We start from the raw sequence: 13032 nt of genomic DNA on the forward strand, positions 1-13032 counted from the left end.
CAGGCTCACTGTCTGTTCCTCAGGCTGGGACAGGAGATCACACACTGTATTATTATTATTGAGAGACGGGCTCACTGCCTGTTCCTCAGGCTGGGACAGGAGATCACACACTGTATTATTATTATTGGGAGACAGACTCACTGTTCCTCAGGCTGGGACAGGAGATCACACACTGGATTATTATTATTGAGAGACAGGCTCACTGTTCCTCAGGCTGGGACAGGAGATCACACACTGTATTATTATTATTGAGAGACAGGCTCACTGCCTGTTCCTCAGGCTGGGACAGGAGATCACACACTGTATTATTATTATTGAGAGACAGGCTCACTGTCTGTTCCTCAGGCTGGGACAGGAGATCACACACTGGATTATTATTATTGAGAGACAGGCTCACTGTCTGTTCCTCAGGCTGGGACAGGAGATCACACGCTGTATTATTATTATTGAGAGACAGGCTCACTGCCTGTTCCTCAGGCTGGGACAGGAGATCACACACTGTATTATTATTATTGAGAGACAGGCTCACTGTTCCTCAGGCTGGGACAGGAGATCACACACTGTATTATTTTTATTGAGAGACAGACTCACTGTCTGTTCCTCAGGCTGGGACAGGAGATCACACACTGTATTATTATTATTGAGAGACAGGCTCACTGTTCCTCAGGCTGGGACAGGAGATCACACACTGTATTATTATTATTGAGAGACAGGCTCACTGTCTGTTCCTCAGGCTGGGACAGGAGATCACACACTGTATTATTATTATTGAGAGACAGGCTCACTGCCTGTTCCTCAGGCTGGGACAGGACATCACACACTGTATTATTATTATTGAGAGACGGGCTCACTGTCTGTTCCTCAGGCTGGGACAGGAGATCACACACTGTATTATTATTATTGAGAGACAGGCTCACTGTCTGTTCCTCAGGCTGGGACAGGAGATCACACACTGTATTATTATTATTGAGAGACAGGCTCACTGTCTGTTCCTCAGGCTGGGACAGGAGATCACACACTGGATTATTATTATTGAGAGACAGGCTCACTGTCTGTTCCTCAGGCTGGGACAGGAGATCACACGCTGTATTATTATTATTGAGAGACAGGCTCACTGCCTGTTCCTCAGGCTGGGACAGGAGATCACACACTGTATTATTATTATTGAGAGACAGGCTCACTGTTCCTCAGGCTGGGACAGGAGATCACACACTGTATTATTTTTATTGAGAGACAGACTCACTGTCTGTTCCTCAGGCTGGGACAGGAGATCACACACTGTATTATTATTATTGAGAGACAGGCTCACTGTCTGTTCCTCAGGCTGGGACAGGAGATCACACACTGTATTATTATTATTGAGAGACAGGCTCACTGCCTGTTCCTCAGGCTGGGACAGGACATCACACACTGTATTATTATTATTGAGAGACGGGCTCACTGTCTGTTCCTCAGGCTGGGACAGGAGATCACACACTGTATTATTATTATTGAGAGACAGGCTCACTGTTCCTCAGGCTGGGACAGGAGATCACACGCTGTATTATTATTATTGAGAGACAGGCTCACTGTCTGTTCCTCAGGCTGGGACAGGAGATCACACACTGTATTATTATTATTGAGAGACAGACTCACTGTTCCTCAGGCTGGGACAGGAGATCACATACTGGGCTGCCAGTTCAGCTGAGTTCCCTCCTCCCTCTCCCAGTAGGATTGGGACCCGTTGTGACTCTGGAAGGTGTGGGAACAATACCTCTCTCTCTTTCAATTAAATTCAATTCAAGGTGCTTTATTAGCATGACCGATGGGTACAATCAGTGTTGACAAAGCGTCTTTCTCTCTCTGAGCTTCTCCCTCCCACCGAAACGCGATGTCCACACCCACAGACTACAAGTGCTGTTTTCCCCAGCCCCAGCCCAGTCTCGCAGCGCTTGATGATTTACAGGTAAGCCCTGTGAAGCCGTCGCCTGGCGCTTTCTCTCCTGCGAGCGCCGAGAAACGAGCTCGGAAGCCGTTCGTCCTGAACCGCCGCAGCGCGCAGGCTTGCGGTCCGAAAATGCGCGATTTGAGACGGCGAGCGCAGAGATTCGGGTCGGGTGTGTTTGGGGTTTTTTTATTTAGAAATTTCCTTTGTATTTGAACAATAACCTCAACAAATACACGACAAGAGGGCATACAACATCTAAAATAACGCATCGTCGGGGGGCACATATTAGAAATACACTGGATGTGATTTTACAATGTTCAAACGACGACTTTCCTGTGTTGACATCTCGAAATCATCCGTAGACAGACTTTTACGTCTATTTCACGATGTTCAAACGACGACTAAGTCAATTTACAAACGATAATTCGGAGTTGTTTCCAATGGCATTGAAATGCGACGTACTATCAGTTTCTTTCACGCTAAGCTTTTTTTTTTAATGCACGTTTGCCAGTCCCGAAGGTTTTCAGCCTGGGACATATGAATTAAAATAAACAGACATTTGCACGGTTTGGTTCTCCTGTGTCTTGTTTGAAACCAACCCCGCTCCAACTACAAACTCTTTCCATAATGTTCACGTCCGTGTGGGGGTGGCAAGGATCACAGCTCGTGTAAATGAGTTAAAAGCGCAAAAATGAGTTAAAATGAGTTAAAAATCGTTGCCAGCCACAGTCGACAAGCAGACCCGTTTCCAGCTGCTCTCTGTGTTTGCTTTATTCATCCCAGTGTAATTGGAGCTCAGAAGGGCGACTTGATACGAGAGACCGAGATAAAGGCTCTTTGTTCGCGTTTCGTGTTGACTACGCTGCTCCAGCGCGGAACAACGCCAAGGGCATATCGCCGGTATTGACATAACACCCCGATTTTCTGCGGGTGACAAAGAGCCCTTTGGTTCGGAACCACCCGGCTTCTAGTCTTTGTTCGGTACCATCTGCCTCCGCCGAAGGGGATTTCAATGGCACTACAATTGTTGCCAGGTTTGACTTTGAATGTTTTGCATGTTAGGTGAGCCGGAAGAGAAATTCAAATGCGTGCTTTGCTCTTCGGGGGGGGGAGTTAGACGTTCAGTTGAAGGAATAAGGAAACTCGATAAACAGCAGTTAAACCAGCCCCGCAGGTTCTCCCAGCCAAAACCTGCTTCTTGTTTTGAAACCCAGAGTAACGTTTTTGGACTTGAGACGAGAAGCTGGGCAAAAAAACAAAACAAAACAACGCCGGTATGATCGATTTAAAAGCCCTTCAAGAACAGACCTCTGAAAAGCAGCAATACCCTCCTTTCGGAGTCTTGTAAATAAAATAATAATAACTTAAGTGTATGTGGCGTTCGTCAAATACACCCACACCCACGAGATACGAGCCACGTTCTCCCCCGTGACTCTCACAAAGACGCGTCACTACACACACACACACTCCAGACCGCACACGTCCTTGGCTAGTCGTCTTTTTCAAGTTACAAGACCGAAGAGAAAAAACCGGCTGTATTGTCGCTTTGCCAGAAGCCGGAGAGTTCTTTCCCTGCTTTCTTCTCAAACGGTTGATTTTTCGCCGCCAGGAATCCCCCCGGTAAAACTGCTGCCGGTGGACAGACGCTGGTCGGCCGCTCTCTTCGCCATGTCGCCTGGAGGTGAGTTTCCACAACGCCTGCCCGCCCGCCGGCCTTTAAAGTTTCTCAGGTTTGCTGGAAAATCCTCCTCCGTTGGGCCCCTGAGCAAGGTCCTGAACCCCAGCTGCTCCAGGGGTGCCGTATAAACGGCTGACCCTGCGCTCTGACCCCCAGCTTCTCTCGCCCCCGTCTGTGTGTCTCATGGAGAGCAAGCTGGGCTCTGCGAAAGCTAGATTCTTTATTGATCCCGTGAGGGGAACTGCAGAAAGCACCTGGTATTCCCAGGCTTGTCTCCCATCCAAGTACTAGCCAGGCCTCTCTCTCTCTCTCTCTCCCTGACAGGTCGCCTGTATGCGCTGCTGCTCTGTCTGTGTCCCACCTTGCAAGGTAAGGACAGTCTCGCCCGAACGCCTCTGAGCCCCTCGCCCCCCCGGCAACCCACTCGGTTCAGAATGCACCCAGATGTAGCGCCTCGCAGCCCATTTCTGCACCCTAAAAAACCAAACCGACAAAATCTGTTGGTTTGAGAATGGAAAGTGAAGGGCAGGCTTTGAAGTCGGCAGCGGAGGGCGTAGATTTGATCGGGGACGTGCTGGCGCCCGCGAGGTCAGCAGGAGAATTTTCCAAGCCCATCCCGGTAGAGACTGGGGGAGCAGGCGTTTCGTAGGAAGAATTTTTTTCGGAACCACACAGGAGTCTCTAAAGTCGATCCAGCTGGCAGAGCGCTGCAGGAGTTTAGTCCAGGAGGAGAAACGGGACGTGTTTGACGATTCGGAGTGAAACTCGATTACATTTGATATGGTCCGCTGAACGGACCGTGCTTATGCTTAGAAACATTGAGAAAGTCATGAAAGTCCCTCGGATCAGATTGAGAAAATGGTCTTCTGCTGTGGTTCATCTTTCACTCCTCATTCTCAAGTTGCTGGGATTTTGCACACTTGTCAGGTCCTCAGGTAGTCTTTTCTGTTCAAGACTGAAGAGACTCAGTTCCCTCAGCCTGTCCATGTGGGACACTCCCTTCAGACTAAAGAGACTCAGTCCCCTCAGCCTGTCCGTGTGGGACACTCCCTTCAGACTGAAGAGACCCAGTTCCCTCAGCCTGTCCGTGTGGGACACTCCCTTCAGACTGAAGAGACCCAGTTCCCTCAGCCTGTCCGTGTGGGACACTCCCTTCAGACTGAAGAGACCCAGTTCCCTCAGCCTGTCAGTGTGGGACACTCCCTTCAGACTGAAGAGACCCAGTTCCCTCAGCCTGTCCGTGTGGGACACTCCCTTCAGACTGAAGAGACCCAGTTCCCTCAGCCTGTCAGTGTGGGACACTCCCTTCAGACTGAAGAGACCCAGTTCCCTCAGCCTGTCAGTGTGGGACACTCCCTCCAGACTGAAGAGACCCAGTTCCCTCAGCCTGTCCGTGTGGGTCAGTCCCAGATTTCCTGGAAACCACAGTTGGCCACTGCTTGCGGCATCTTCATCCTCATTGGCTGGTCATTCTTTTGGGCTGGTCGATCATCACCTTGGCCCAATTTATAGCGTCCAGGTCCGCCTTGCAGCCTGCTTTTTTTGCGTGTGATCGAGCTCGAAGGAGAACGAAGACAACCGTGGAGGAGAGGAAGGACCCCACTGAAGTCTTGTCGTTTTCTCCTCATCGTTTTCTGTTACAGAAGGGGCTCTGTTCCCTTCTGCACGACGACATGCTTCTGCGATCATCGGCAAACCTGAATAAACCGTTCCTCTGCTGTGACGTGTCTCTGTGTCTGTTTTGTCTGCAAGCTGCCCTTGAAGATCGTTAGTCGTCGTATTTCTAGTGAGACTGATCCTCACTGACACGTGCGTTAGGAGAGGAGGAGTGTATTGCCATATATACGTGTGCATTGAGCTTCTGACTCACACTCCTCTCTCAGGACACACTCAGTACAGCAGAGCTCCGTATTACTGTGCCATACTGTGTTTTTACCCTGATCTCACTGGGCTGTACTGTGTTTTTACCCTGATCTCACTGCGCTGCCCTGTGTTTTTACCTTGATCTCACTGGGCTGTACTGTGTTTTTACCCTGATCTCACTGCGCTGCCCTGTGTTTTTACCTTGATCTCACTGGGCTCTACTGCACTGTCCTGTGTTTTTACCCTGATCTCACTGCTCTGCCCTGTGTTTTTACCTTGATCTCACTGGGCTCTACTGCACTGTCCTGTGTTTTTACCCTGATCTCACTGGACTCTACTGCGCTGCCCTGTGTTTTTACCCTGATCTCACTGCGCTGCCCTGTGTTGTTACCCTGATCTCACTGGGATTCCAATTCCCTCTGATCTCTCAGGACACACAGTACACCACACAACCCCACACAATGTAGACAGCACATTCTAGACCTAATAAGTAACAGCAACAGGAACATGAAACGTCACCTGTCCTGGCCAGAGAGTTATGTGTGAAGCAGCTGACAGTTTCTAAACAACCACGATTAGTCTGGCTTTTCTTCCCAGTCTAAAAAGCCAGACTTCCCTCTGACGCACAGTGTATTCAAATAGATACAAATATTCATTAGTGCCTTTCGAAATGTGCACTTTATTTTCCTAAAGCAATTAATACATAGGTGTGGGCCAGTCATGCTCAAACAAACTGTGTGCTCTTGCACATGTGGCGACATGAGCTTTTCTGTAGAGATGTGATGTGTAATGTTGCGCATTGTGTGTCCCTAAAAAAACATTCCCTGAGGCGAGGAAAGGTTTTGCATCCCCTGGTGGCAATTCAGCTCACTACAGTCCTGCTCTGCACAGGGGGTGTGAGCAGAGAGATCCAAAACACAACCACACAAGCTCCCCCCTGCTGGTCGGCTCTCCAGATGGGCACCGGTGCCCCTTTGGTGTCTTCGAGCTCTTCCACGACAGAAACACAGTGACACACACAGACAGGTCACTTTGAGTTTGCACTCATGGGTCATGAGACGATCTCACAGTTGTTGTTGCTGTGAGTAAGACAATGCTCTCTCGTGTCTCTTCCACAGCCCAGTCGGAGACTCCCGTCTTCGTCAGGGTAACAGAGGGGCAGGGGGCCACTCTGCCCTGTGAGATAAAGCAGCGCGTCTCCAGGGAGGAGCTCAGCGTGATCTGGGAGACCCCCGAGGAGAGGGTCTTCACCCTGATCAAGGGGACGCCTCGATATGGCGCAGGGTTCGAGAACCGAGTGAACTTTGAAAGCGCGAACAGAGTCGCCGATGGGGACCTCTCCCTCAACATCAGTGGGATACGAGTGGCGGACAGAGGAGTCTACAGCTGCTACTGGACTCGGGACAGCCACACTCTGCGGTTCGCGTGCAGCGTCGTGGTGGCTGTCGCAGGTAAGGGGCTTTCTTCTTCGTCCAGGCCCGTCTCAGCGAAGCAGTCTGCCCTTCCTGCGCCAGGAGAGACGGTTCATTCCGGTTTTCAGCTTGTGTCTTTGTGTTTCAGAGAGAGGCCATTTGGATCGCGACCCCACTTCAAATCTTGGATCAGGTAAATCTGTGCTTTTTTTCCATTTATACTCAGTGTTTTGAAGCATCACCCGTCTCATGGCCCTCCTGAGGCAAGTCAGGTGACCAAGGGCAGCAGCCTTCTGGGAACTGTAGTTCAGGCCAGAGCTGCCATCTTGCCCGAACCTGCTGTCCTCATGTTGTGTGAAATCACTGTGTGGAGGAAGGGGCTCAGCTGAGCTCCTGCTCTCTACTTCCAGTCCATGAACATCTGGCGGATCTGGGATTGAGGAAAATGACACAAACCGATTCATTTGAAACAGTTTAAAAAAAGGTTCTCACGTGTGTATTACAGCACAGTAATGTTTTGTGTCGTTCGGTTTCAGGGGCAGAGAGCTCAACTCCAAGCAATCCAACCACCCCCCCTGCGGAAACAGGTACTGTCGATAGAAGAGTATCCCACAACTCACCGGCCCTCAATCCGGACCCCTGATCACCCACCTCCGGGTCTTTGTCCCAGCCCTGAGCTGGGTCTGATCCGCGTTCAGCTCCTGGACGTGACGGAGCTCGTCCGTCCACTGGGACTGCTCCACTCGCACAGAATCGCCAGTGTCAGAGCAGAAAAAAAACATTAAATATTCAAACCAAGCAGGTGGTTCGTTCGCTCTCCAGGGTTGGAGTGAAAACCAGGAGAGGCGGCAGGACCAGTGTGTCAGTTGATAACATCTTGAGCACCTCCGTGGTCTTTCTCTGAGGACATCACTACAGCAGAACAAGACCTGTAAACAGCAGAGGGCTTCTTATTTATCTTCCAGAAAGCAAACCCTAATTCTGTCCTTTTCTCCCTAGGTGTGGCAAACAGGGAAAACCGCCTGATCATTCTTGCAGCTGCTGCTACAGCAGTAGTTACGCTGATGCTCGCTATTGTGTTCGTGGTGAGGAAGAAGATGATCACAAAGCTGAAGGAACTGAAACAGCAGAGAGGACTTACAGCCGTGACAGTTGTATCAGATGAAGATTTCTCTGCCATTAAAAAGAATCTGCTCTCCAACGGACACGGCCCTTCGTCTGGGCCTGCAGAGCTCTCCAGTGGACACCTCACTGCTACCAAAGACCCCCTCCTGTGACTGTGTGCTGAGACTCTGTCCCCTGTCCAGCTCCAGACTCTCAGCTGTCCAGCTCCTCTAGACTGGTCACTCTGTGTGACGGTCAGCTCCCTGCTGTCCCCTGTCCAGCTCCAGACTCTCAGCTGTCCAGCTCCTCTAGACTGGTCACTCTGTGTGACGGTCAGCTCTCTGCTGTCCTCTGTCCAGCTCCAGACTCTCAGCTGTCCAGCTCCTCTAGACTGGTCACTCTGTGTGGTGGACAGCTCCGTGCTGTCCTCTGTCCAGCTCCAGACTCTCAGCTGTCCAGCTCCTCTAGACTGGTCACTCTGTGTGACGGTCAGCTCCCTGCTGTCCCCTGTCCAGCTCCAGACTCTCAGCTGTCCAGCTCCTCTAGACTGGTCACTCTGTGTGACGGTCAGCTCCCTGCTGTCCCCTGTCCTCTGCTCCGGAGTGGACACTCATAACTCGCCATCGGAGCCCTGCTGCCTGCCCCAGGGCATGCTGGGACGGCGGCCCCCTGACCGAGGAGGAGGAGGAGGAGGAGGGGTCAGAGTGCGGGCCGCAGCCTGGCTGCCCGGGTGCTGTTTAACTCCGCCGGGCCGCGTCCCGCCGGTCCCAAGCCCGGATGGAGGAGGAGGGAGGGCGGCAAAGGCGATGTAGCGGGAGAACGAGTGGAAGACGGGGGAGCGTTTGGGGGGCAGTGCGCACCGCGATACACTCGCGCTGAGCGCCACTTCAGCCTTTTTATTGTCGATATTGGCCACTTGACTCCGGGGCTGTCGGACCCAGCGCTGTCCTGCAAGCACAGGATATTAAGGAACAAGTAATAGGTTTATTCCTGCTCTCCACAGGGAAGGGCGGTGACGTCACCGCGCCGGTGAGCCGGCTCGCATGACCTCTAATGTCACAAGAGATGGGTTTACTCCAGGCTGAAAAAAAGAAGAAAGAGAACACAACGTTTCGGCTGTCGAACCTTCTTCACACCTCACACCTGAAGAAGGCTCCACGGCCGGAACGTCGTTTTCTTTTTTCAGCGTGGAATAAACCTATTACTTGTTCCTTTACAGCCTACGCATGCTGACGCAGCTCCCCACCTGAACTAGCACAGGATATTGCCGAGGAGAAAGGAAAGCCGTTGGGGATTTCCCAGTGAACCGGTCGCTCGCCCGCTGGCCCACGCCGAGGGGTGCCTGCTGTTGCGCACTCTGCTGCTGCTGTTCTCGGGTGGTATGTTTTGGGTGCTTGCGGGAATCTCTTTGTATAGCAGCGCTCCACAAAAAAGCATTTCACGGCACTTGTGCCCACTGCGCCAAAACACGAGTTCGTGCACCAGGGGCTGCTCCTGTTTCTGTCACAAACCCCTTTCTACTGCAATCAAAACAGTGAGGTTTGTCCTTCGATATCTGCTGGGGTGGAATAGGATTCGGGTATAAAAGTGCTTTGTTTTCTAAGGCGTCTGATTTTATGTTGAATAATCCCATTATTACACTTGTGTATGTATATACGGTATGTAACCAAATAAGCATTTCACTGCACTTGTGCAAATGACAAGAAACTGAACTCTGAACTCTGAACTCTGAACTCTGAACTCTGAACCCCGAACCCCGAACCCCGTGTACTTTAGTTTTATATTGTTCTGGGAGGTTTTTCCCCTCAGGGAATTGCTGGGATGGACGTTATCCTGTGTGCCGACTTAAACCGCCTTTCCTCTCCCAGGCAGTGTGCAATTAAAGGATCTTCCTTGCGAAGTGGCCCTCTGTGTGCGTTATTTCAGCCCGAGCCCTCGAGCCCCCAAGCGTGCGAGCTCCGCGGGTCGGAGGTCAAGCTGCAGGCTCTCGGTGATCGATCGATTCGGTCTGGGCATGTCTGGGCAAGCAGGAGTGTTGATGGGATTGATCTTCCTGCTGATCATTAGCATGCAGGGTTGGACTCTTTCCTCCCGAATCGTCGCAGTGGTGCTTTTCTGTAGTAATTAATAAGAATGATAATTAATGATAATTGGTGATAATGATAGGCCCCGCTGGTTTTTGAATTTGGAACCCTGATAGACGAGTAGGAGTAACCTTTCGGAAAGAGAGGCACACTCAAACACCTGCACAGACGCTATACAGAACATGCAGACTCCACCCAGATGTTGCCCTTGTCGTTGTCTTTATTCCGCGCGGTGATCGTCACTCTGCTGATCCGCCTGAACTGAACTGGGCTTGAAGTCTCTGTTTCTCTGAGAACTGCCCCACCCCATCAAGAGCAACACTTTCAGAGACCTTGACTGGAGAGGAGTCATGCCAACACCTTTTACACTGTGTTTTTACCCCGATCTCACTGGGCTGTACTGCGCTGTCCTGTGTTTTTACCCTGAGATCTCACTGGGCTGTACTGCGCTGTCCTGTGTTTTTACCCTGAGATCTCACTGGGCTGTACTGCGCTGTCCCGTGTTTTTACCCTGAGATCTCACTGGGCTGTACTGCACTGTCCTGTGTTTTTACCCCAGTCTCACTGGGCTGTACTGCGCTGTCCTGTGTTTTTACCCTGATCTCACTGGGCTGTACTGCGCTGTCCTGTGTTTTTACCCTGAGATCTCACTGGGCTGTACTGCACTGTCCTGTGTTTTTACCCCAGTCTCACTGGGCTGTACTGCGCTGTCCTGTGTTTTTACCCCGATCTCACTGGGCTGTACTGCGCTGTCCTGTGTTTTTACCCTGAGATATCACTGGGCTGTACTGCACTGTCCTGTGTTTTTACCCTGATCTCACTGGGCTGTCCTGTGTTTTTACCCCGATCTCACTGGGCTGTACTGCGCTGTCCTGTGTTTTTACCCTGAGATCTCACTGGGCTGTACTGCACTGTCCAGTGTTTTTACCCTGAGATCTCACTGGGCTGTACTGCACTGTCCTGTGTTTTTACCCTGAGATCTCACTGGGCTGTACTGCGCTGTCCTGTGTTTTTACCCTGAGATCTCACTGGGCTGTACTGCGCTGTCCTGTGTTTTTACCCTGAGATCTCACTGGGCTGTACTGCGCTGTCCTGTGTTTTTACCCTGATCTCACTGGGCTGTACTGCGCTGTCCTGTGTTTTTACCCTGAGATCTCACTGGGCTGTACTGCGCTGTCCTGTGTTTTTACCCTGAGATCTCACTGGGCTGTACTGCACTGTCCTGTGTTTTTACCCCAGTCTCACTGGGCTGTACTGCGCTGTCCTGTGTTTTTACCCCGATCTCACTGGGCTGTACTGCGCTGTCCTGTGTTTTTACCCTGATCTCACTGGGCTGTACTGCGCTGTCCTGTGTTTTTACCCTGATCTCACTGGGCTCTACTGTGTTTTTACCCTGATCTCACTGGGCTGTACTGCACTGTCCTGTGTTTTTACCCTGATCTCACTGGGCTGTCCTGTGTTTTTACCCCGATCTCACTGGGCTGTACTGCGCTGTCCTGTGTTTTTACCCCGATCTCACTGGGCTCTACTGCACTGTCCTGTGTTTTTACCCTGAACTCACTGGGCTGTACTGCACTGTCCTGTGTTTTTACCCTGAGATATCACTGGGCTGTACTTTTCCACAAATAAACATGAGTTCCAAGATGGACAACATTCTCTCTACAACACCTCATTCCTGCTTGTCTAGCTCTGCGGGTTTCTCTCTGCATGCCTCTGCATTGCTAGCTGCTTTCTGTGGGTGGAACAGTATTTGAGCTCCAGTCAGGAGCGAAGACCTGGGGGGTGATCTTCGATCCAGCCCCGACTTCCGACCCTCACGAGCAACACGCTGGCAGACCCTCACTCTTCCAGCTCAGGAGCGTCGCCCGTCCACATCCTGTGGCTGAAAAGCTGGTCCACCCCCTGACACCCTCCTGGCTGGGGTTTCCAAACCCACCCTGAGCAAACTCCAGTCCGTCCAGAATCCACACCAGCTCGAGTGCAGGAGACCACATCACTCCTGTCCTGGAGTCCCTGCCCTGGCTGCCAGTTAGGTGTCAGAATCCTCCTGCTCTGCGTGGCTCAGCCCCCTCCAGCCCCGTCTGAGTCACTGTCCCCCTGCTCCCCCCCTCCCAGCCTCCCTTCCTCTGACTCTGGGCTCCTGTCTGTGGACACTCTGGGGGTGACAGGGCCTTCTCCTCCTGCTGGAACTGTCGGAGAGAGTCTGCTGCCCATCCCGACTCCGGCCCTTCCTCTGACTCTGGGCTCCTGTCTGTCGACACTCTGGGGGTGACAGGGCCTTCTCCTCCTGCTGGAACTGTCGGAGAGAGTCTCCTGCCCATCCCGACTCCAGCCCTTCCTCTGACTCTGGGCTCCTGTCTGTCGACACTCTGGGGGTGACAGGGCCTTCTCCTCCTGCTGGAACTGTCGGAGAGAGTCTCCTGCCCATCCCGACTCCAGCCCTTCCTCTGACTCTGGGCTCCTGTCTGTCGACACTCTGGGGGTGACAGGGCCTTCTCCTCCTGCTGGAACTGTCGGAGAGAGTCTGCTGCCCATCCCGACTCCGGCCCTTCCTCTGACTCTGGGCTCCTGTCTGTCGACACTCTGGGGGTGACAGGGCCTTCTCCTCCTGCTGGAACTGTCGGAGAGAGTCTCCTGCCCATCCCGACTCCAGCCCTTCCTCTGACTCTGGGCTCCTGTCTGTCGACACTCTGGGGGTGACAGGGCCTTCTCCTCCTGCTGGAACTGTCGGAGAGAGTCTCCTGCCCATCCCGACTCCAGCCCTTCCTCTGACTCTGGGCTCCTGTCTGTCGACACTCTGGGGGTGACAGGGCCTTCTCCTCCTGCTGGAACTGTCGGAGAGAGTCTCCTGCCCATCCCGACTCCAGCCCTTCCTCTGACTCTGGGCTCCTGTCTGTCGACACTCTGGGGGTGACAGGGCCTTCTCCTCCTGCTGGAACTGTCGGAGAGAGTCTCCTGCCCATC

General features: G+C 52.2%; 1 protein-coding gene across 2 annotated transcripts; it reads left to right on the forward strand.

Annotated features, from left to right (window-relative positions):
* The first annotated feature begins 1838 nt into the window (after positions 1-1838).
* Positions 1839-9884, forward strand: LOC102693533 (CD276 antigen-like). 2 transcript variants are annotated; one of them, XM_069198293.1, is made up of 7 exons: positions 1839-1945; positions 3537-3608; positions 3930-3974; positions 6587-6919; positions 7029-7073; positions 7417-7467; positions 7880-9884. In XM_069198293.1, exons 2-7 carry the CDS (start codon positions 3596-3598, stop codon positions 8155-8157), a joined length of 765 nt encoding a protein of 254 aa, XP_069054394.1. In that variant the 5' UTR covers positions 1839-1945; positions 3537-3595; the 3' UTR covers positions 8158-9884. The 2 variants fall into 2 exon arrangements, with proteins under 2 accessions (XP_069054394.1, XP_015195213.2); XM_015339727.2 differs by lacking the exon at positions 1839-1945 and adding an exon at positions 1952-2096.
* Positions 9885-13032: the final 3148 nt, after the last annotated feature.

The sequence above is a fragment of the Lepisosteus oculatus genome, chromosome 14, assembly GCF_040954835.1.
Source record: "Lepisosteus oculatus isolate fLepOcu1 chromosome 14, fLepOcu1.hap2, whole genome shotgun sequence".
NCBI lineage: Eukaryota > Metazoa > Chordata > Actinopteri > Semionotiformes > Lepisosteidae > Lepisosteus > Lepisosteus oculatus.